Source organism: Anoplophora glabripennis, unplaced genomic scaffold (genome assembly GCF_000390285.2).
Source record: "Anoplophora glabripennis isolate ALB-LARVAE unplaced genomic scaffold, Agla_2.0 scaffold5, whole genome shotgun sequence".
NCBI lineage: Eukaryota > Metazoa > Arthropoda > Insecta > Coleoptera > Cerambycidae > Anoplophora > Anoplophora glabripennis.
The window spans coordinates 3,288,629-3,313,132 of NW_019416525.1; the positions used below are offsets into that span (position 1 = coordinate 3,288,629).

At 32.8% G+C, this 24,504-nt stretch overlaps 3 protein-coding genes across 8 annotated transcripts in view; 2 read left to right on the forward strand and 1 right to left on the reverse strand.

Annotated features, from left to right (window-relative positions):
- Nucleotides 1-14,053, forward strand: part of LOC108906795 (filamin-A) — a 38,679-nt gene extending 24,626 nt beyond the window's left edge. For 4 of the 5 annotated variants that reach the window (XM_018710160.2, XM_018710155.2, XM_018710158.1 and 1 more), the window contains 10 exons: nucleotides 5,081-5,228; nucleotides 7,997-8,982; nucleotides 9,037-9,145; nucleotides 9,268-9,432; nucleotides 9,492-9,731; nucleotides 11,863-12,056; nucleotides 12,659-12,884; nucleotides 12,948-13,163; nucleotides 13,224-13,433; nucleotides 13,512-14,053. In XM_018710160.2, the coding sequence (XP_018565676.1) occupies nucleotides 5,081-5,228; nucleotides 7,997-8,982; nucleotides 9,037-9,145; nucleotides 9,268-9,432; nucleotides 9,492-9,731; nucleotides 11,863-12,056; nucleotides 12,659-12,884; nucleotides 12,948-13,163; nucleotides 13,224-13,433; nucleotides 13,512-13,696 (2,679 nt within the window). In that variant the 3' untranslated portion in view covers nucleotides 13,697-14,053. Of the gene's footprint in view, nucleotides 1-5,080; nucleotides 5,229-7,401; nucleotides 7,648-7,996; nucleotides 8,983-9,036; nucleotides 9,146-9,267; nucleotides 9,433-9,491; nucleotides 9,732-11,862; nucleotides 12,057-12,658; nucleotides 12,885-12,947; nucleotides 13,164-13,223; nucleotides 13,434-13,511 lie in introns of those variants that run through there. The other variant, XM_018710157.1, reaches the window with a different exon arrangement.
- A 2,109-nt stretch (nucleotides 14,054-16,162) lies between these two features.
- On the forward strand, nucleotides 16,163-17,201 carry LOC108906791 (putative glycine-rich cell wall structural protein 1). Its single transcript, XM_018710150.2, has 3 exons — nucleotides 16,163-16,499; nucleotides 16,689-17,028; nucleotides 17,120-17,201. The coding sequence occupies exons 1-3, from the start codon at nucleotides 16,418-16,420 to the stop codon at nucleotides 17,130-17,132; spliced, it is 435 nt and encodes a 144-aa protein (XP_018565666.1). The 5' UTR covers nucleotides 16,163-16,417; the 3' UTR covers nucleotides 17,133-17,201.
- Nucleotides 17,202-17,302: 101 nt separating this feature from the next.
- LOC108906833 (sodium/hydrogen exchanger 7) lies at nucleotides 17,303-24,294 on the reverse strand. 2 transcript variants are annotated; one of them, XM_018710245.2, is made up of 13 exons: nucleotides 23,592-24,294; nucleotides 23,240-23,535; nucleotides 22,705-22,994; nucleotides 21,054-21,198; nucleotides 20,840-20,945; nucleotides 20,581-20,783; nucleotides 20,369-20,480; nucleotides 20,162-20,315; nucleotides 20,056-20,107; nucleotides 19,966-19,995; nucleotides 19,586-19,804; nucleotides 19,079-19,177; nucleotides 17,303-18,414 (listed from the first exon to the last, which is right to left on the reverse strand). In XM_018710245.2, the coding sequence occupies exons 1-13, from the start codon at nucleotides 23,836-23,838 to the stop codon at nucleotides 18,382-18,384; spliced, it is 1,986 nt and encodes a 661-aa protein (XP_018565761.1). In that variant the 5' UTR covers nucleotides 23,839-24,294; the 3' UTR covers nucleotides 17,303-18,381. The 2 variants fall into 2 exon arrangements, with proteins under 2 accessions (XP_018565761.1, XP_018565762.1); XM_018710246.2 differs by lacking the exon at nucleotides 19,966-19,995 and having other exon boundaries at nucleotides 23,592-24,292.
- Nucleotides 24,295-24,504: the final 210 nt, after the last annotated feature.

Genomic DNA, 24,504 nt, shown 5'->3' on the forward strand with positions numbered 1-24,504 from the left:
AGTTTTGAAAACTCCTTACATCTCCTAAAATAAGACTGGCTTATAGCCTGCATTTCTATGTTTATTTATAATAGTTTTAATTATTTTGTCTGCGTTAGTATTATTTTATGCGATACGTAATGGGTAAATACAAAAATCGCAATAAAACACCGATATGCACTCATAAAATCCTTGTTTACAATTTACTATTCCGTTTACTGCTCCCTGGTGTACGAAAAACAGTTCAATTTCACAAATTTCAGTCAGAGATACTTTAGTTTCAGTTTATTTTATTTTATTTTGTATTTTTGCCTAACAGAAAAGACTAAACAACAAATATTTCCGCGCAAGTAATAAATTTTTGATAATTAACCATTTTTCAATAATTTTGACATTTTTCATACTAATTTCAAATCGCATAATATCTCATATTTTGATTTCTTGTCCTTACCAAAAATAGATTTCTTTGAAGACGGCCGATTTTGGCGCCAAAAATTAAAATCTAAAATTGCGCTTAAAAATGCCAAAGCAATCAGAGTGACTAATGAACTACAAAAAAAGGGAACTATCTCGTACCATTGATCAGGAACCAAACATTTATAACTAGGATTAGTTACATATTTATTAGCTTCTGACAAATTTTGGAAATGCAAAAATTGTAAATTTTAAATAGTACCTACTACAAACACGTAGATATCAAATAGAGATAATATTATGTAAGCTTTTCACACACCGAAAAAATTTTATCTGGCAAATTTATCAACATTTTCATAAATATAAATGGGTTTTGAAAGTGGAATCACAACACACATTTTTCGGTGATTTCGCGCGATATCATTCGGGTCCAGTGCCAAGGAAAACATTTAGGTATTAAAACTATAAAACTCCATTTCTTAAATTCGGCGATAATGGATAAAGAAATTGACACACTTTTGAGATGTTCGAAACCTTAATAAAATTTTGTTATTTGCAGTATTTAAAGGTGCAATGTAAATTTTATTTATACGCACAAATTATTCATTTATATTCGAAGCAGCGACCGAATTTTTGGTATTTCGAACAGCGAGGAAGTCATAAACTATAATTCTGAAGGTAGTTAAACTACTGCCAATGGAACTATGTTGTACTTTATTTAAGTCTCGTGCTTCGCTGACTAACCCAAGTTTTCTCTAATTAAATTTTATAAAGCGCTACGTAAACAAATCGATGGTAACCATTCCAATTCCTAACAACGAAAAATATGTTTTGGTGGTCCAGAAACGAAAATAAACAGTACACTAGTTTCTGCTAAATAATAAAAGTAATATCCAGTTTTAAATAATGAGCTAAAAATAGGTTTTACATACGATATGTTGAACTCACTTTTTTTGGCCAACGGTGCCGAGCTTAAGGAATTTATATAACTGCATTGTATTTTCATTGTGCTTAATTACGTTTTGTAGCAGACAAAGGGTTACGCCCACGGATTGTGCAAGGCAACATTAATTTCTTCGGCTACCATGCGACAGGCACCACATTGCCAACAGATACAAAATACTTACAAAACTGTACCTTTAGTCGGCAAGAAATACAAAAATATAACACTGTAAGCATTTTTATCAAGACACGTATCTCTCAAACATGCTTATTATCTCCCGTTCAGTATAGACGAACTATGTTAAGCGTAAATACCACCGACAAGTCAGTGGTTCTCAACAAGTTTTATATTAAAAAAAAATTATACATCTTTATTAAAAACTTGTGTAACTTGTATGTTGTACACATTTACAATTCACCCTGTATATAAGATTATTATAACAGTGAACTGAATCAAACATCTTTCAGTCACATTTAAATAAATAAATAATTCAGGATTATAATAAACTAGTAACCAAAATTAAAAGTGAAAAACAAAATCTAAAATTTTTAGGTGACTTTCAAAAGGCGAAAATGGTGGATTAAAAATTGAAGCTTCGAGTTTCACCTTTTAGAAATCATGAGAAAAAATTCAAATTAAAAAAGTTCACTGAAAACTTTTTTTCGTGAATTACGATTCATGATCAACAATTCTCGTCGTTTATAAAATAACAACCTTATAAGGGCCACAGAGTAAACAGCGCGACTGCTCGAAGGCATACCGCTCCTGAGAGCGTTCTTAAATAGGACGAGACGCAACCGCGGCACTCTAGAGCGAATCTCGATATTATTAGTACCTGTATTAAGCCCAGAAGAAATTAAGCTAGCTATGTTTATTTAAGAAAGTTGCACCTGCCACCAATTTATCTACGAGTTTTTCGGCATGGCGCTACTAATAGACTTTATATTTTAAATATAAACTTTTAGTTTATAACAAAAACAAGAACGAATCGGCCTGGAAAAGCTCGGTGAGCGGGAGACCGAGAAGGAAAATCTTTATATCGCTTCAGTCAACTCAAAATCGATATTTTAAACGAAATAGCCCCGTTTGCATTCGAAATGCAACAAAAAATTCACAGATGTGTGCTTTAAAAGTGACTATTACACACTCGAAAATGTATTACGTCGCTTCAACACACTATCAAAATTATTTGTGACACTGTTGGCAGTCAATATTACATTATAGTATATAGTTTGGACACATTTTCTACTAAACATCAGAATAAGTTACGTATAATCTACCAAATGTCTCAAGTTGTTTGAAGAACACATATTAGAAACTGAAATATGCGTTACGTACAATTTGATTTTGTTTGTGACGTATTCCCACGCAAAACTATGATTTACGGTCTTGATTGAAGTTACAAAAATCCTTTACATACACTGTGGCCCATCGGGAATAGCAGCACTCCACTAAGATTTTTTATATTTCACTTGTTGAAACAATAGACCTTTTTAGTAATGTCGTCACATACGGCAAATAATAAGCAACCCGACAATGTGTACTTGTCATGAAGAATTTCTCAGTATTTTTACAAGATCGATTTTCGACCTTATGTACTTTGGACTCAAGCCAAAAAAATGTCTTCTTAAATATCTAAATATTGACTTTTATAGTAATTAATAATTTAAAATTATATCAATGTTAGTGAGCATGCGCATTAAAGATAATTTCATGTAATAAGTGAAGTAGCCTCGTAACAGGATACCATTCAAGAAAAGTTTGGTTCTGGTTAAGAGTGCGTCTATAATAAACCACTTGAAGAAAAAAAGCACTCGATAAACAAAAATACTTCGTAGAACTAGAAAATGCCAAGATTAAACAAAAGAAGAGGAAATACGCTAATACAGCAATGATATATCAAGATCTCACCTGCGTATGAGGCTATTCTTCCCGAGCATGCGCATTAGGAATAACACGGCTAATGTTAATTTTTTACTTTATTTAAATTTAAGAATATTCTTTTATATCGTTTTTTGTTTTTATAGTATCTATGTAAATAGTACACAAGGGTCAGAATCACTCTGTTCAATTTCAACTATGACAATTTATTGCGGGTTGCCTAAATATGTGACGTCACACTAAAAGAGTCGATTACGATGATTCAGCCGCTCATCCATGGCCTGCTGCGACTTTTTCCGGAAAATTACTTTAGGTATGTTTTACAAAAAAATCTAGGAGGCACTGAAAGTGCCTAAAGACGAACGATTAATCAATTACTGATTCTGCTGATTAAAAATGGCAAATAAAAAGTTAATTTTTTGTTATTTTTACACTTTCGGAAAGTCACTTAGAAAAAAAATGGAATCGTGCTCTGGTTCTTAATGGGTCGCACTGTAGAAAACGATTCTTCAGCAATGTTTATGATTCACCGTGCACATACTAGTTTAAAAATAATAATTATAGGTCCAGATGTTTTGGACATAAATAAAATTCATCTTTATAGCCGTTTTAGATATCCGGTACGTATGACATTTCATTATTGAACTTTTAAAAATACTTTATTGTTTTTTCGTCCTTTAGCAATGTTAGTAGAAACGTACCAAATGGTTCGAAAATTGTTTTTCCAGCAAGACATACCCGATGCTGTTTATAGAAAAATATTAAACATGCCGATTAAAAACAAACGTCCATCGCTTCGCTATAATTAAGTATTATCCAACAACGTACTAACATATAAATATTTTTTACCGAATATTTTTCAATTCACTCATCGGAATGGATATGAATGGCTCCAGCTGTATGTAAAAAGTACAATCACATCTAATCTATTTTTACTTACGGACCAAGTTGGATATCAAAACACCATTAACAAAAAAATTCGTATAAATGATTCAGTCTATAGTCCGCCGTGTGTAACATTTAAAATGTCATAATAAAAAATACCGAACTTTGGATAAAAATAACTCCGAGAGATACTGAAAACAATCCTCTGAAAACAAACAATTAAATTATGAAAACATTTTGCGTAGTAACTAATCTGAGACGAACAAATATTCTTCGTAAAGTTAATGTCCTTTACAAACATAACCTAATTTTTTTTCACAAATCTCCTATAAATATGTTAAACAGCAACACTTTAAAATGGCAAAAATCGATGTTTTTCTTCAAAATTGTTGACAATTTTCCTACAAATTAAATAAAACTTTCGGAAAATAAATATTCATTCCCGTTGGTGAGTTATTGACAATTATACGTCATAATTACAGAAAACTTTGGAAAGATGGTAAAATTTTGCTAGATCTTGCATCTTTACGAAACTTGTAACGCTTTTCAGCACGTAAATTTGTTTTTTTTTTTAATTCTGAAGAGGATTTCGGAAGAGCGTTAAAAACCAAATGAATTAAAAACATATTTTTGTACATAAATTTATTTATCGAGGAGGGGTATTTTCCGAAAAAAATTCATCGGGATTCGTAAATTTTAAGGAAATTGGCAGCAATTTTAAGAAAAAGGCACAGATCCCACATAACATATTGCTGTAATTTGGAGGCGTATTCGATCAATCTATTTTGAAGCTAGAAATGTATGCGCTTTCAAAATTACTTGTTTAGATAAAGATGCTGCCATACGCCTTTTAAATTACGCATTTTATTCGCTTCTCAAGTATCACGCTTCCCAAAAATTTCGTATGAACAAAATCACCCATCAACATCGCAAAAAATCGTAATAATTTATTGAACGATATTTTACTTTCTTTTTAAGGCGGAGGAAGTTAGCAATACCGAAAAAACCGTAACTCAGACAGACGTAAAAAGAAAAACAGCATCGACAACACAGTCTAAGCAGCAAACGTTTAGACCTGTCCAGTTGGATAATATTCCATTGTCGAGTACTGGAGGACACGTTACAGGTAAGAAATAGGTCACCCAGATTTGTAATCACTTTGCAGCGCCCCCACCTCATGTACGTATACACCTTGGAGTTTGCAATAATTTTACCAGTTCATGTTAAAAAAACGCGAAGACTTTTCACGTTAAATCACGGCGAGGCATTAATTATACAAATATTCGAGTCAAATAAACAAATTTATTTGTTTTCAAAAGGATCTTTTCGCATTACGAACTAGAGTAGGCGCTTGGAACAAATTTAAATCAGCGATCTTGATAAACACGATCAAGGGATGTTACAAAATAAAAAAAACTTAATGTGTCACAGAAATATGAGTTTAACATGTTTATAAACGCCTACCAAATTATATGGCTGATTTAATGGTGCTTTAAACATCAGAAAACCGTTTTGTTTTTTTTTACTTATTTTTTAAAAATACGTAAATATTTAAAGATACAGAACAGTGTTTGTAACAAGACTCAGTTTTTTTTTTTAATTTGTACACGTATACTATTCTAAAACTGCTTAAAATGGCCACCCATTTAAATTTTTTGTTGTTGTTAATGCAAAGATAACACCATTTATCCGCATCCGTCATGATGAACTCCTTGAAGGACATATATTAATTCCTCTTCCATTACACCGATCACCATCAACGCACTTAGTCACTAATTTTAAGTTGACCACGGCGATCAACGTCACTTACCCCGTTAATGTCACTATTCTATAATAGTCACTATCAAAATCACTGTCACTAATGCTCCTGAACTGCGAGGTTGCTTTTAACCAACACTGAAACAAAAATAATGTGTTAGTACTTTGGAAACATAGGTAAATATTTTCTTTTGTCTTTTGACAAGCAAATCGAACAAAATTTTGTTTTTTGCTATTAAGTACCTGACAAAATATGTCACAGTAGACTTTTCCAGGGAGTCCATGTCGCAGGGTACTCAGATAATATTAAAAGTTATTTCCGCGAGTTTAAAAAAACAAAACGCTAATAAGAACGGATTTATAGGCCGTGAGATTAAAATTATTAGAATCGCTAAACGTATAAAAACTATTAAATATCCTTAAAATAGGTCAAAATATATCGTTATGCTAGCCGTCTTTGATCTAACATCTATTAAATCGGATGAAAGATAATTCAATTTTATATTAAACGATGCCAAAAAACCAAGTTTAAAAGTTATGACTATCACTAAGTTATATATTTTTTTAAATACAACCTACACACGTGTAGGGTTAATTTCATAATATTCTACCCTTCTTATCTTCTTTGCCTTTCTGCCTAGAGAAACCAAAGCATTAGGAATTTCCTTGTGATCCCAAGGAAATATACAGTATTCAGCATTTCAGAATTATAAACTAAACTTTTTTTTAAGCAACACCCCCCAGTGTATCTGAAATCCTTTTTTTTAGATAACTTTTCTGAACAGAAAAAATAGATAATATAATGCGGTAAAAATCACAGAATTGAATATTATTGTTATTTCAGACAAACAAACGATAAAATCGAAAATATTTTCGGTGGGGGAGCACGTAAACAGCTCTAAGAGAAATAACGTAAATAGAAATAATATACAAATACGCATAGTAGTAAACACGAAAGAACTGCGCTAATAAAATGCATCCAGTCGAAAACATCTAAAATTATTAATAACCCGAATAAAAATCCTCCTGGTCGCAACCTCATTTTTACATCAAAACATATTTTGATATTTTTAGATGTCAAATTATTATCCACCTTACTTATGCCTTTGCACAGCTGTCCACATTCTCAGTTATTAAATCTACTTTTTGACAGTGATGATATCTATCGCACACCTTAAGATTTTCATTTTATAACATCGAAATCAGTCTTCGCCTGGAATCCATATCGTGCGCGTCTCATCAACCACACAAACACTAGCAACGCATAATGTTTAAGTGCTATTTCGAAGACTTCACTCAGTGAATAAATTTTTTTTGTTTTACAAAATTTAAGCACATTGTTTGTGGAAATAAATCCATTAATCTGGGAATATAAGGTGTTAAATTTAACTTGATTTACAAAGAATCATAAAGAAAAATAAATACCTACGTATAGTCGTAATGCTATAATTTATTATTGAAATATTTTTTCTTTAAACTTTGTTTGTTCTTTACAAAAATTTATGACACGTTTCAGTGTTTTAATTTCCACAAAAGCGTGCTTAAAAATTGTGTTTAGACAATGTTTTCTTGGATAAATACACCAAAGGTACCCGAGGAAGATTGGTCTGAAAAATCTACACTATATGTAGATAGATACAAATCTATTACATACTCAGAAATAGATCGCCAGGAATTTCCAGTTGTTTATACAGGAGTGCCGTCGATTCCTGTTGGAGGCAAAGGATTCGGAGTTGATTTTACGCCCATTACGTTTTTATCGATATTCTTTGTTCAGACCCATAAAGGTAAAATTTTATTGCTTGATTTGTCTGTTATAAAAATAAACATACTGCTTCTCAATTAAATTCTGTAAGAAGGGACCATTTTTCAGGATTCCCATGATTTAAATTAGGTATGATTTTAATTGATAATGCTTTTTGAATTAAACTACAAAAACGTATTTAATAAAAGAGTAGTAATATTTCAATGTATTTCAAAATATTGACTAGACATATGAAAACAGGAAAAAAAAGCGTCTTTCATCATGATTTTTTATCAACCCTGCTCTTTGTGTTTACACTTAAATACATCTACTGGAAAAAATGCAATTCCATACTTTTCGCGTCGCAAAATACAAGAACGCTGTTGTTCCAGCTGAAATAAAGATGCCCAGTGGAAACATCGACAAGCCTGTGATAGAAGACAATCACGATGGAACCGTAACAATAAAGTACGAGCCCAGGGAAGAGGGTGTCCATGAACTGGCAGTTAAATTCAACGGGGAACATGTCCAAGGTTCCCCTTACAAGATCCACGTCGATTCCATCAGTTCCGGCTACGTGACGGCCTACGGACCGGGACTCACCCATGGGGTCACAGGAGAACCGAGCAATTTCACCATATCCACGAAAGGAGCCGGAGCCGGCGGTCTCTCCATGGCCGTCGAAGGACCAAGCAAAGCCGAAATAAGCTGCCACGACAACAAAGACGGCACCGTATCCGTATCGTACCTGCCCACGGCTCCGGGCGAGTACAAGATCTCTGTCCGATTTGGAGACAAACACATCAAAGGGTCGCCTTTTAACTCCAAAATTACCGGAGAAGGCAGGAAACGTAATCAAATCTCGGTGGGATCTTGCAGTGAGGTCTCGCTGCCAGGGAAAATTTCTGACGCCGATATTCGTTCCCTCAACGCCTCCATTCAAGCTCCTAGCGGACTTGAGGAACCCTGCTTCTTGAAACGCTTACCAACAGGCAACATCGGCATCTCCTTCACCCCTAGGGAAATCGGCGAGCACGTCGTGTCCGTCAAAAAAATGGGCAGCCACATCACCAACTCGCCCTTCAAAATAAACGTTTGCGAGAGGGAGGTCGGTGATGCTAGGAAAGTGAAGGTTACTGGAAACGCTTTGAAGGAAGGAAAGACGCACCAGAACAATACGTTTAACGTCGACACTAGGAACGCCGGCTTCGGAGGTCTGTCTCTGTCCATCGAAGGGCCAAGCAAAGCTGAAATTCAATGCAATGACAACACGGATGGAACTTTGAATATCTCCTACAAACCTACAGAACCTGGTTACTACATTGTCAATCTCAAATTCGCTGATCACCACGTGGAAGGATCACCGTTTACTGTTAAGGTAATACGAAATAATTAAAGGAATTACAAGGTTTCTCATACGCGATAAATTTAGGTGACTGGTGAAGGATCAAACAGGCAAAGAGAGAAGATCCAAAGACAACGCGAGGCTGTGCCCGTCACCGAAGTTGGTAGCCAATGCAAGCTCACGTTCAAAATGCCAGGTGAGTTAATTACTACAAAAATTTTTACAAATTTATCTGGAAACGTGTTACTGAGCCCAGATATGTACTAATACTGTTTTTTTTTTAACCCAAACAACCCTCAAACGTATTTATTTTTGTAGGTATTACTTCATTCGACCTTAGCGCAACAGTAACATCTCCTGGAGGAGTAACCGAAGACGCAGAAATCAACGAAGTTAGAGACGGACTTTACGCCGTCCACTTCGTACCCAAAGAGTTAGGAGTACACACTGTTTCTGTCAGATACAAGGAAATTCACATCCCTGGTAATTTCTGAAGACATATGTCGGTCACCATTAATTTATTAATTTTTTACTGCATTCAGGTTCACCATTCCAATTCACCGTTGGTCCGTATCGCGATCACGGCGCCCATTTGGTTAAAGCGGGAGGTGCTGGTTTAGAAAGAGGCGAACAAGGTGAACTCAACGAATTCAACGTATGGACAAGAGAAGCTGGCAGCGGACAACTCGCTATCTCAGTTGAAGGCCCCAGCAAAGCTGAAATCAATTTCACGGACCGAAAGGACGGTTCCTGCGATGTGTCTTACAAAGTTTCCGAGCCGGGTAAGTCAAAAATTCTTTTTTTTTTATCCACGTAATGTATCAATAGAAAAAAATATACGAAAGAATTTATGATGTACCGAATTATTATTAGATTCGTATTTGAATAATTCATTATAACATTTGGAATATCAATCATAGTTAATGAAAATGAATAATATTAAATAGACTATTTAAATATTTGGGAGGATATAGAGCACATCTGATTTATGTTTTACCGACATTTCAGAATGGCGTACAAATTATTTCACTTCACTCATGATAATTTGTCACTTTCCCAAAATATACGTACGGTTCGTGGCTAAATTTGGTTGCATAGCACTTGCCAATTTTATAAGCAAACGCTAATTAATTTCTGTTCGGGATCAATCAACGTTTGGGATTTCCAAAGAACTCTGATAAAGAAATTGCTGCTGTAAAGGACAAGCTATCATTTTCTAACAAAATGGTTCATTACCGTACTGGACTGAAATTGATTCACCGTGAACGCGAACAGGGCCAAGCCTAACAAACGTAGTTTCCCCGTCTTCGTTTTCAATCTGTACATACCTTTAGACTAATAAATAAAATAATGCAACAGATCAGTTTTAATTAACGCGTATCTTAAAAGGATTATTTGTAAAGCTATGATTTTATATTATAAAAAATTGGATGCTGCCATTTGTTGTTTCGCTTCAAAATAAACAAAAAAAAGAACGAGGAGCCAAAAGATAATTTCATTACATACAATTTATTTGTTTTTCTAAGCAAAAGATCTATTAGTTAGGCAATTGGGAATACGTTAAAAAGATAAACTCTGACTGATCTTTCTGGCACGCAAGCTTGTTGTTATTTTTAATTTATATTTCAGCGCTGTGGTAAAACAGTCAAATAAATAATAGTACGTATTATAAAACGTCAAAACTAATTAGTTCTAACGATGTAGGCATCACCATTTGAAATGTATTTTTTATGTTTTTAGAAACAAAATAATGTCGATTCATCATACTTTGAGTTGCTCCTTAAATTACAGAACAGTTTTTTGGCTCGCCCTATAAATTACAAGTGGGCGCCGAATATTGTCGACGATGGCTAAATATATCTTCATTTAATATTAACGAGAAATCGGTAATTTTTACATCGTAGCAACATCGTATTTTACCCCGAGCAAAATTTGTACCCCACGTCCATTTTTTAATGCATCCATAAATATTCACAAAACAATCAAAACACATCCGCAACATCCAGACATCCATGGACATAGTTGCCACGTCTACCGATTTTTCGGTAGATTTATCCGGAAGAAACGAATTTCATTTGTTTCTTTTACGTTATCATCGCAAAAAATGTGCCAAATTAAAAGGGAGTAGACTATTTTAAGCACGGCACTTAAATAAAGAAATTATAGCAGTCTACTTAAATTTATTACCAACTTTCGAATTTTCAGCGTTTCCTACCAATATAAACATGTAAGGCTCGAAGTAGCAACAATGTCTATGAATATCCACCATTCGCCGTCGCAGTTTACCCTTCGCTATTTTATTTACCACCCCCAAGCACGTCAGCAAGATCACTGACATATTTTTACCTATATTCACGTTCTGCGTACAACGCATAAATCCGTCTCTCCCACGGAAAGTTTTATAACCAGATATACCCTGATGTAACAAACCCAAGTATTTGAAGTCGGAATTAGGTAATCGTATCATGAGTTTTGATTAAGGTGGAAGTTATGAAACTGTTTTCTGAACTATTAAGGGTTTAAATAACACATATATTTATATAAATATATTTATTACTAAGTTTATTTTTACTTGGCACAGATCCAGATAGAAATTTTGCAGCATGTTTCAAAGTGTGTTATGCTGTGACAAAAAAAACCCTCAAGGTAGTTTTAAAAGTTAAATATAGAAGATTGAATCATATATTTAATAGTTAGTAAGATATTTTTCATATGTGGAGAGTGGTCATCAGAGATTAAATGTTTGTTCTAGTTGTATGGTCAATGTTTTTATTTGTATAGTGCGAACGGACAATGTATAAAGTGTTCCAGGAAATAAACTTGAATTCAGTTGAACCTCCGCCTGAAGCAGAAGGTTCTCGCTACAATAGAGACTCTGGACAGGTGTTAACCGTTTTTTTGTTTTTGTGATAGGTGAATACCGCATCGGATTGAAATTCAACGACGAACACGTTCCCGACTCGCCATTCAAGGTCTACATCTCTCCCGCCGTTGGAGATGCACACTTGTTGGAGGTAGCGCAATTCCCCGAGGGTAGCATTCAAGCCGACAAGCCTTCCCAATTCATCGTCCGAAGGAATGGCGCAAAAGGAGATCTCGACGCCAAGGTAAAATAAACAATGAATATAAATAATCAATTTATCCAAATTTTCTTTCGCGCAGTTTCAAAGCTAAATCTTCAATAATTCAAAAAGTAATCGCAAAATTCAGAAGGATCTTCGATTATTTTCAGGAATAACCCTGATATAGGTACTATATTACATAAACTAATAATAACCTAATAATATCAATAAAAATAATATAAAATTACTTAATATTCGGTATACTTTTTTGTTCAAGCTTTTAGTAGTAAAGTAATTTAAAAAACTAAAAAAAATTATTAAAATAATTGCACCTGAAAGCAAATTCCTCTTTCCATGACTCGCGCGTATTTACAGTCATGTACAATAAGCCACATGACGTCACATACCGCCGTTTTTTAAATAGAATCGTAATGAAGTTAACCCATTGTTTAAAATTAAGTACAAAAGCAAACTTTTTATTAGATATTCAGAAACTTATTTAATCCATATTTCAATATTTCGAACACCAAATCAGTTCCTATAAATTATAAAAATAAAATTAAAATCTATTTTTAATTTTTGAGTTTGTACGAACATTTTAGGAATGACTGTGGAAAAAGTACGTCACTCATAAAATAATTTTGTAGATTATTGGCCCCTCTGGTCACGAAGATGACTGTTTTGTCCAAATCATCGACATGGAAGAATACTCCGTCCGCTTCATGCCAAGAGAAAACGGCATTCACAAAATCCATGCTAAATTCAATGGAGTTCATATCCCCGGATCTCCTTTCAGTGTAAAAGTTGGTAAAGACACGGCCGACCCAGCTGCTGTACACGCACAAGGAGGTGGACTGAAAGAAGCTAAGACCGGTACGTCTCTCGACCGATAAGGATTTTAATAAAACGAATGTTACAAACAATCATTTTTTTTAGGAGTGAAGACAGATTTTATTGTCGATACTGTTAATGCTGGTGCCGGTACATTGGCAGTTAACATCGATGGTCCTAGCAAAGTTTCCATGGACTGCACCGAAGTAGAAGAAGGTTACAAAGTACGTTACACTCCTCTTGCCCCAGGAGACTATTACATCAGTATTAAATATAATAACAACCACATTGTTGGATCTCCATTTAAAGTTCACAGCACAGGTAAATAATTTACCATAATATCAAATAAGTTCGAACTAATATATTATTTTACTCTTATAGGTACTGCTAAGGTTGCTGACATCGGAGGTCAAGAATCTTCTTCTGTAGTAGTAGAGACGGTACAGAAGGTTGGAAAAGCTAACAACAATAAAGGACCAGTACTACCGCAATTCAAGAGTGACGCATCGAAAGTTCAATCGAAAGGAATGGGATTGAAGAAGGCTTATTTAGGAAAACAAAATCAGTTTACTGTATCAGCACAAAATGCAGGTATGTATTGACGCTTTACCCGTTCGAGCGATTTTATGCAGTTCACAATATGTATTTAATGTCTGCTTGATTTTTTAGGAGTGAACATTTTATTTGTTGGCATCCATGGGCCAAAAGGACCATGTGAAGAAGTGTTTATTAAACATCAAGGACATAATCAATATGCTGTTAACTACATGGTAAGAGAGAGGGGTGACTATTTAGTAATTGTGAAATGGGGAGATGATCATATTCCTGGTTCTCCATTTAAAGTCGAGGTTTAGATGTTAATTTTATTTTTTTACATATTAAATATCATGTATTACTGTTTAATTTAAGTCATATATCAATCAAATATAATCGAAAATTTGTTATTTTATTGGAATATATACCTTGTTTTAATGTTTAATTTTGTACATACCGATTTTTGCAACAAGTTTCTTAAAGTGCCTGGCTTATGTTTATTTTCTTCCAGTAAAATTAACAAAATTTTGGTATTTTATTATTTATAGTTAATATATTAAATATGTGCCTTACTACTCATAAGGGCTTTGAATTATATACGTTCTATATTCAAATTAAAGTAACTTATTTTATTATTTGCAAAAAATTTCATAAATACAGTTTACAATATTAAGATACATGTGTTATTTTCTTTGGAGGTTTTTTTTTCTTCTCAGAATGTTATATTATTTCAATAAAGTTATTATATATTAAATGTTGTTTAATTAAACCTTATATATTTTAAGAGGATTTTCCTTGAATAAAATATCAACCTGAAAATTGTTACGTTTGCTAAAGTTTTCTTTATAAAATTTTGTGTGATAACCATGGAGTGGAGTGAGACCTGAAGCCCTATCGCGAGAAGAACAACGTTCGAAAAACATCCACGAAGAGATTCATAAGCTTACTCGATCACTTGCTAGCTGTTAAGTCAAACTCCACTATTCACTATTGATACTGTTTCATTTTTTAGTTAATGGTTAACACATTATATTTATAGAAATTTTAACAATGTTCTACTTTACGTAATCCGTCACTTCAATATCTTTACGTATGTGAAGAGAAAAACTTCTTTGTATTTGTATTCTTCCTACCATGTTACGATGGCCATTGTGAGTATAACTAATAAATAACATGAATTCAAACATAGACTAAAAGTAACTATCAAATTATAACTGTAAATTCTTTATATATTTACTTATGTATATGTTCATCAAGATAATAATTAAGGTAGTTTTAAATCATAATAAGTTAATAATTTTATTGCAAACAGTTGTATGAAAATACACCTGGGAGCTCCCACTTCGCAATCTGTAATCAACTATGGCTTTGAACAATGTTTTTACTCAAACATGACTTTTATACAATTTTACATCATCGCAGACATTTAAAATAGTAAAGTTTCACTAACCTGTTGTCTTCAGAATCCTGGCATGAATGCCGTACCATCCAGTTTTCACATTTTGACTTGAAAATCGCACAAACTACATTTGAAAATCATAATTTGACCCATGGATGAAAACAAGCGTCATCTTGGTCTTTGAAAATCTGAAATATTATAAAGAATTCTATTAAACGGACAAATCATATTAGTCCATAGGGTACATTACACATGTTTACTCATTTTGAAAGTATATTTCGTACAATATATACAACAATTACTTACATTTGAAACTATAAAATTTAAAAGCAAGAAGCGGCGAGCTTCAGCGGCAACTCCTCGAACTAAACTGAATAGGCGTGTTCCATGCGTAGTAATTACTAGTACTTCGCTCACTTTGGCTAACTTGGAGTCATTGCTAATATTTTTCTTTTCATTCTAATCTAAAAATTGATTTGATTTTTGATATAATCTGGTGAAGATATTGTTTTGGGAATAAGTACATACGAATTTATTTTAAATTTCTGCTATGCGTGTTCTTAAAAATATGTATGCATGTATATTCTCTCTATTTTACACAAAAATGAAGAGGGGTAAGCTCTAAAACAGGAATTACCAGTAATTTTTACATGTTTACAGTTTCACTCCTTCGATTTTTAGGTACAAATTTTAGAAAACGAAAGTGCCTAATAGAGGGAAAAACATGGAAATATAAATACATACACGTAATTGGGACTACTGCTGAACACATTGGTGGTAGTTTTTTTACGCTCTATAGTTTTTGTAGGATCAGATTATGAAAAAAATGTTTTAAAAAAGCAGAACACTGCATCGTATGTCGTATGATTACAAAATGTTTGTGCGACTAAATAATTACTCTCTGGGAATACAGATTTCACTAAATAAAATAGAATTTGATCTCCGATTGCTCCTTAAATAAATAGACAGAAACAATCGAAAAAAAAATTAAATATGAATTACTCGAAAATTCGTCCAAACCAAAATTTTCATGTCCAAAATTTAAACGGTAATTTTTGATTTCTCATTGCCTAATTAATATTCATGATACAAATAGATACTAGAATATATGTTTCCTTCTCTCTCTAAAAGAGTTTTTATTTTCGCAAAATTCTCTACATGGGCCTTCCAATATATATATTTAAATGTTTAACAAAAAATCTTAACTGTGTCGTGACCTTAGAGAGGTTGTAAATGGTAAGGGTTAAATATATTTAAGATAATTATATTCTGTTTTTAAACGATAGCAATAAATATTGGAAAAGTCCTTCTAATATATTTATCAAGGATCACCATGTAAATTACTTAAAAAGCTAGACACTTGCATATAATTTTAAGTTACATATATGGCTGGTAATTTTATCGTGGGCGAGAATTCAATATCACTTCCGAAATGTTATTCACAAGTTTGCATCCGGTTTTTTGCATAAATAAAGATATATCTAAATTACGTTCTCAACCTTCATCAAATTTTTAAAATTTCCAAGTACAACAAGATGTATCAATAAAAGTGGGATATCTTCTATATAAATAACAAGGTAAAAAACCAATATTAATTCAGTATCCGTATCCATCCAAGTCTGCAAATTCAAACACTGAGAAGATGAAACTGTATCATCTAGTTTTTCTTTTGGTGTGCTCGGAAGTACTAGCTAGCCCAGTAAATAAACAGAATGAACATGAAAGTGAGTAGATATAAAACGTTTATGCTTAGAAAAATTTCCCACTCGTTAATTTTACTGACTACTCATTTCTTCCGGAAATTCGATATACAGGGTGATAATTTTTTGGATTTTCAGTAAAAGCAATTTTTAATTAAATTATTTATAAACAATATTTTGTTAATAACCTAATAAAACTATTCTTGATTTCAGTTTTAAATAGGGGCATCCGATCGCCACATATATTTAAAAAAAAACCGTTGGGACTTTTGGGAGCACTAGGTGGCGGTGGTGGTGGTGGTGGTTACGGAGGAGGAAATTACGTAACAAATATCAACAATTACGGGCCTAACCACCAATCTTACAAACCTGAAGTCACTGGCGGCCACGGATACGAAGGAGGAAGTTTCGCTGGCAGTGCTGCGGTTGCGGGAGGTCATGGAAGCCAAGCCCAAAGCCAGTCGGCATCCTTTTCCTTTGGCCCATACACAGCGGCGTTTTCACAAAGCCAGGCCCAAGGCGGCGGGTCAGGAAAAGGTGGATTCGATATATAGTAAGTATTTTTCAAATTTAAACTAATAAAAGTTGAATTTTTTTTGAAAATAAGAAATGCTAGATGCTGACCTTAATGTTTTTTGTTTTAGTTCGGACTATTAAATGCCAAAGACTCTTCTACATTTGTGTGTACATAAATTAATTTATTACTAATAAACGTTACTGAAATTATGGTTTGCGATATTATTTAAACAGAACATTGCGGGCTTACCGTCAATCGCTTTGAAACAATGCGGAAGGTGTATGGGAAAAAATATTAAATGACTCTTTGTATTTACATTTATTATAATAAGTATTTCATAAGTAACCAAACTGAAATTATACATTTATAATCGATCAAAAAAACATCACAGCCTAATTATGGTAAAACACAGCAAAAGTGCATTATAACTCATACATAACAAAGCCAAACTTAAAAACTTGAACTATTATTGCTAAAAGAATAACACAGATATAGAGGTACTTAATTGTTTACAAAAATGTTCTATACAGTAGCAGGCATACACGGTGTTTCTAAAATAAAGAAAGAATTACAACCTCGAGCAAATTACGTTAGAAACACACTATATAGTACCTTCACGATAGAAACAATATGTATCAATTATGAGACCGACTTATTTACTATATCTTTATACGTCATAATTATTACAACCTAACAAATCTAAAAAAATAAAAAGAAATAACAATTGCCTTTACACCCATAAAGCAACATACCTGATATATGCATAAACGGGTGATTTTTTAACCTGAAACTTTCAAATATCTCCAAAAATAAGCACTCTACGAAGAAAATGTCAACAAACAAAATTTAATCATTCCGCGGTGGAGATCATTAGCATTAAAATTGGCTCCGCTCCCCCCTGTTTCGAAAAAATTGAATTTCGTCGATTACAGCCCCATCCGTCATGAATCGAAAAAAATGTTTCACAAATCTTACATACTTTCAAACGTAAAATTCGAATCTGCAACAAAAAATAGCTCCTATTTAAAATTTCAACCTACCTTCAAGTAGGGGGAGGGGGACTAATTCTGGCATTAGTGTATTCCCTTCGTGGAATGATAAAATTTTGATAACGGACATTTTTTCCGTAGTGTTTATTTCTCGAGGTTTCAGGTTAAAAAAATCACCCGGTATAACGTTAAACCATGAACGCTAATAATTGTAAGCTAATAGGTACTACGGTAATAACCGTACCATTTTATGGCTATTTAGCTGGGACTATTTTTTTAAATTTTTAAGTGACAATAGGTGTCGCGACATTTTGAAAATATAAAAGATATATATATGGCAATAAATACAAACAGCACAAAATTATTTATTCAAATCATTTAGATGCTCCAAAATTCTCTCTCAGACTTGATGGCCGCTGATGGAATTAATGTGCTAAAACAAAGTAAAAATTATTTTCAGGCCACCTCTAAGAAATTAAGGTAAAGCTTGTTTTATCACAGAAATTTGAATCAGACAAGATTTCTGAAATTATCAAAATATACGGCAATCAATTAATTTAAGTGTAAAAACGAATGGAAAATGTACATATACACGGTGACACTAAAAAAACGTTATAAACGTTTTTAATCATAATTGTTCTATTGTTTTGGCAACTATAGGCTTGTTGCACAGTGAACAGCTTCTTGTCAGTACAGAGGATGGTTTCCCAGCCAGAATCTGCGGCCCTCTGCTTGAGTTGGTGACATCTTGACTGAGTCCGGTCTCGCGGACACCCTCAAATTTCGTTGCACTCGCTTCTTGATCATCTTTTGTTTCATGGAAGTGTTGACGGTGCCTTTTCTCCCACTTCCGGGATGACGACTATCATGACCAAGTTCGCTGAATCGCCGAACCGCGCGTGAGACCGTCATTTTAGGAACGTCGAACAAACGTTTATTTAACATTCTAAAAACATAACACAATTAAACGGTCAAATGGAAAATACACACACTAGTACAAAAAAACACGGACAATGCGATAAAACAAAGATTCACTGGGTACTTTCGTGTATTTAAGTTTGTAACGTTTTTTCATTGTCACCGTGTATTTTACTTACTCTACTAGTATTGGATCGTATATTATCAACATTAGAAAAATCATTTTCTTCTATGCAAAGATCTGAATCAGAATCACCTCCTGGTCTGTTTGATCCCTCCTAAAAGGAGATAAATATAATGAATTTTGCGTCCTCCCAACAGTATTTGTACAGAGCCTTCAGAAAAGATTACAAGCGGTAATTTTATTTTCTTTAAGTTGGCAAATAAATTTCGGTAAAATTAAAACAATAAAATCAAGATTACGTTGAAAAGCAATATTATGTTTCATCGCCCATGATTGGCGCAATTTTTCACGAGATTCTATTCAACCAATCAGCGATCGCATTGTAGGGAGCACAGATGTAACAGTTTATCATTGTTCATTGTAAACGAATCATTAATATTGGTGCTGCCAAGACCTAGGGAATTTTCGTTATCAGTAGCCCTGCGATGTTGGTTGCCTAAGCTCGGCTCATAAACATTTATGAAGGCTGTGTATATAAAATAAATTAGCTTGTATATTTTACCTGCGTCATCTGTTCTGTAGTAGTAAGCAGTCTTGCAAGGGGATTGCAACATACGGGTAACGTTTCTAACAAAGTGGGTCTCGAATGCGTCAATAAAGGTTTCATATAACATGTATCAAACGATCCCCATATCCTCGCTAGAAATGCTTTTTCGTTCTGTGGTCTAGGAAGCTCGGATGCATTAATTTCAGTCCATTCTGGTCTAGATGTTGTGCTGCCCTACAAACATTCATACGTGCTTAATTTTTGAAGTTGTTCAGTTATTAATTTTTTAAACTGTAAAAAAATAAAATTCCCTTCTACTATTAAGCTAAAACAGCAAGAATAGAAATAAAAAAAAAAGTAATAGATTTTCCTGATTTTTAAAAATGATTACCTACCCCAGTTGAACTTTCCATGGAATTGTACACCTGATTATTAAAAAATTGTTAAGTGCTATCTCTATAATAGGAGAATATTTTTCTACTTACACTGTGAACACTTTGTCGTGATAAGGCCTCGGTTTCTTCGTCTATTCCAACTCTACAAAAGTTTTCATCATTTGTATGTACATAAAGTACTCATTACAATACTTACGGAATTTGGAACCAATTTAACAAATTCATAGTAGCTCCCCCTTGGATTATAACAGTAATAATCACAATCAATGACGTGGTAGTAAGCATAGCCTGTCTTTGCTCGGATAAAGTATTTCGAATAGCTAATGCAAACGACATGGCACCTCTTAGTCCTAAAAACAGATGATTTTAAAAGAGAGGCAAACTTACGTAACCGCTAACTTACCAGCAAAAAATAGCATGTGCTGAAAATTCGAGGGGATTTTCGGTTTTCTTCCCAAGTTCAATAAAAACGAGAGGGGATAAATATTTACTGCTCTACCAATAGCTGCACATGTCTATTTCTATATGTTAAGGTATTTATAACTCAAAATACATACTTTTTTCGTAATATTTTTGACAAGGCACTTTAAGAAATTTCTCAAACAAAAAGGATACAAATCCCGCAAAAATAAAAAGTAGGTTGAAATGGTGTTTTGGGAACGTAAACATTGACACACCTATATAAGAGAAAATAAAATTTTCTGCCAAGAAGTTTAGTAATTCAAACATTTGTTTGGTTCTTATCCTAGAATCTTCCGACAGATTATTGTACGTGTAATGAGCTTGACAAATACCACAAAACAAAACTGCTACTACTCCTAGAAAAAAAATATCTCGTTCATATTCAACAGCATCAAGTTTGTTATCTTTATACCTGTAAGTTCAGAAGCTTCTGCAATCAAAAATGTGCTGTAAGACATCAAAACAAATAGGGCGGATTCTAAAAGGGGAAAATCTCGAACTCTCGTAAATTTAGTCATGTATATATTGTTAAATTAAGGAAAATATATTCTTCTAAAATAAAAATAAAATTGATCAAAATATAGTGTACGTTATCATAAAAGTATCAATAAATTAAAAAAGGATATCAATGCAGTAACACAACCCATTGTTGCTCCTATAATTAATGACAACATAAATATTCCAAAGAAATCACCAACAGCTTTAAAGAAGGCCTTTGTCTCAAAACCTCCACTGCCTGACTGATACCTTTTTCCATAGTTTTGAATTGATCTGAAATATATAAAATTATGTAGAAGCTGTGCATACTCAAAGACATTTGTTTATAAAACCATAGACCATATTTTGTTTTATTTACAATTAAAATATTAAAAAAACTGTAAGCCAAATAAATTATTAAACAGTTATATATGGTTCAATAGGTTAAATTTTAAAAATAAATGGTTAAACAATTTCTGGGCTAATTGCCATGTAGTCTACCAGACTGCAAATCCAATTTCTTTTGAAGACAGCAATACATCTCTTGAAACGTTAAGCAAAAAAAGTCTAAACAGACAATGTGGTAACTAGCCTGCCATAGAAACCAAGTGAAAAAATTAATTAAATAAACTCTAGCGTCAAGAGGATCGGTCAAGCGTTATCCTTTATGAAAATATAAAAATCTCACTCAGGAAAAAGCAGACAAATAACAAATTCAAAATACACATCACTATATACCATACATTCAATAAGTCGTCGACGTTTCAAAAATCAACCTGTCTTCGTTATTAGAATTTGGAATTTAGGTTTGGCAGTTTAGTTTGTTTATTTGTCTGATTCCATAGATAGAGAAATCATATGACTTTTATTCTATTCCTATTTCTTTTAATATTTGTATCCAACAAGGATCCGTTTAAAGAGTAATTTGAAACACATTTTTCACCGTTTAATAAAATAATTGCGGTCTCTTTTAAATTTGTTTCAATGGTATTATTTTCTTTTTCCAAAAGTTTGGTCAAATCCTATTATATGACCATTTTGTCAAGCCCGGTTGCAAATTTTTAATTTCCCAAATTTGTCTTTTTTAATGTGATCATTGTCTATTATTTGCCTCCCCAATATAATATTTATTGCATTCACAAGATACCTTAGACTTTAACAAAAAAGTTACTAAAGTATAGTTGTCTTAAAAACTGTTCTAATGTTCAATGTTATTTATTCTTTTTAATTTTTCTGATATTACAAGAATACCTGGAATTTAAAATTCAACTTATTGAAAATTTTTTGTTAAGCAGCCATTTTAATAAAAAATATTACTTGAATTATCCTTTTGGCACAAGGGTTTATTTCAAATAAATATAGAAAAAATTAAAAGTATGCCTCAAAAAAATTAATTCAGACAATATTTGCAAACCAAGTTAACACCAAATGTTTTGGATAAAACTTGCTTGATTAATCATGCTCAAATTTAAAATAAAAAATAAATTAAATATTATGGCACGATTCCAGACAGTTCAGTTCTTGATGTATGTAAATGTAGCAATTACTTATTAGGTTTTTTTTTTCACCTGAGAAGTGTTAAAATTATATGGCTTGCTATAAATCTAGACATATTTTGAACACAAAACCTGTAACTCTTTGTGGAAATATTACTGTTTTTAAAAATTCATATAAATTTGTTGTATACCACAAAAACTGAATAGCTGGTATAGCCAACCATTATATTAGAAAATAGCATGCTAATAAAAATTATATTAAGAATAATGTAATCCTAAATATTATTTTCCAATGCAAACTTACCCACTAAGAACAATAGCAACTGCATCATTCAAGACACTTTCACCAAACACTAAGGCATAAAGGTTAACATCTACATTGAGGTCATTAAAAATAGCAAGGATTGTCAGTGGGTCAGTAGAGGATATGAGAGCTCCAAAGTACAGTGTGTCCAAAAACGTAAAAGCATTTGCTAATCTTGCAGGCATCAGCTGAACACAACCATACATTAATGCCCCCACAACAAAGGAAGATACGGTTGTACCAATAATTGCGAAGGTTAGTATTGCACCCAAGTTACGAAAGAAATATTTCTGAAATAGTAACATTCATTACACGTCTTTTCCAATAATCAGTCTTCGAAAATTATGATTATTACTTGTCACTAAGTCAATTTTTACATAATACCATTTACAATTAAATGAAAATACGAAGCAGGCTTAACTTGATGGCATTGTTATGAATATTACATTGTAATTTACATAAATAACAAATGATCATCTTCCGCATTTGATATTTATGATTTGTTAAATATGACAGCATTGTATTATTTACTTACCCTTTTCAATGAATATCCTGCGTGAAAAATTATAGGAGGCAAAATAATATTAAAGAATATCTCCGGATCAAAAGTAGCTTTAAAATCGATTTCATTTTCTCTTAGATCTACAATTTCTTCCCTGAACACATACTGAAACGTTTTATTACTCTTAGGGTGTACATTTACTGGAAAATGTAATGATAACGTGTCTGGTGGTAATGTTGAATTATACTGCGGGTCGGTGACAAACACTTGCATATTCAGTACATGCGAAGAACTGCCTGAATATCGAATAATGGCGCCTACAATTAATCCTAAAACACGCACCATTGTAAAAAATGTTTCAACATCTTCATAGTTTACAACTTACCATATATTACAGCGAGACCTGTTTCGTGTAAAAAGCTTACTCTGCGATGCTTGAATAACCATATCGTAAGGACTGTTAATATTAGCAGAAAGGTATATGATAATAAATTTAAACTATCTAACCTATGATTAGATTGTGCCTTGGCATCTAATTGAATATCTGAAGCAGCACCATTAGTGTAACACACGAAACAAGTGAAATATAAAAAAAGCACCGACAGTGACTTAATATAGAATTTTCTCAACATTTTACATTTAACACGAACAGAAAATAATACTGTAATAATTACTTTTGTTTATTTTTATTTTTATTTAAATAACAGTAACAGTAACAAATCTCCAAAGTTATGTTGACATTTGACAGTACAAAAACGTCAGAAATGACAGATCGAAACCATGTCACCTTTAAGGTGCGTTCAATATGACAAGTCAACAAGATTTCTGATTTACTAAACAATTTTACATAAAAAATATTAATTCAAGTGCAACTAATTATAGTGGACTCATATTAATAGATCAATTTTTCTGTATTTGTTAAATTATAATTTCCCAGTTGAGGCAAGGGTTTTTTTTCAATGCCTTCAAAATATATGAAACCAGCCTGATAGCACCCAATGCGTTGTCACTGGTTACTGGTTCTCAGTAATCTCAGTTGTCACTTGTCACCAAAAATTGTACATTTCAAAATTTTCAAGATAATTCATGCGCACGCTTAAACAAGTCACCTATCAGCACTGGTGCATGCTCTCACATTGAACCAATAGGAAGCTGTCACGTTCGGTGGAGGTCAATTTTATAATTTGAAAGAGGGGCAATTAATTCTTCTAGAATATAATAATTATTATTACTGTATTATGCAATTACGCACAATGATAAAATAATAAATTATCTAAGTAAAATCTGCAAATTAATAT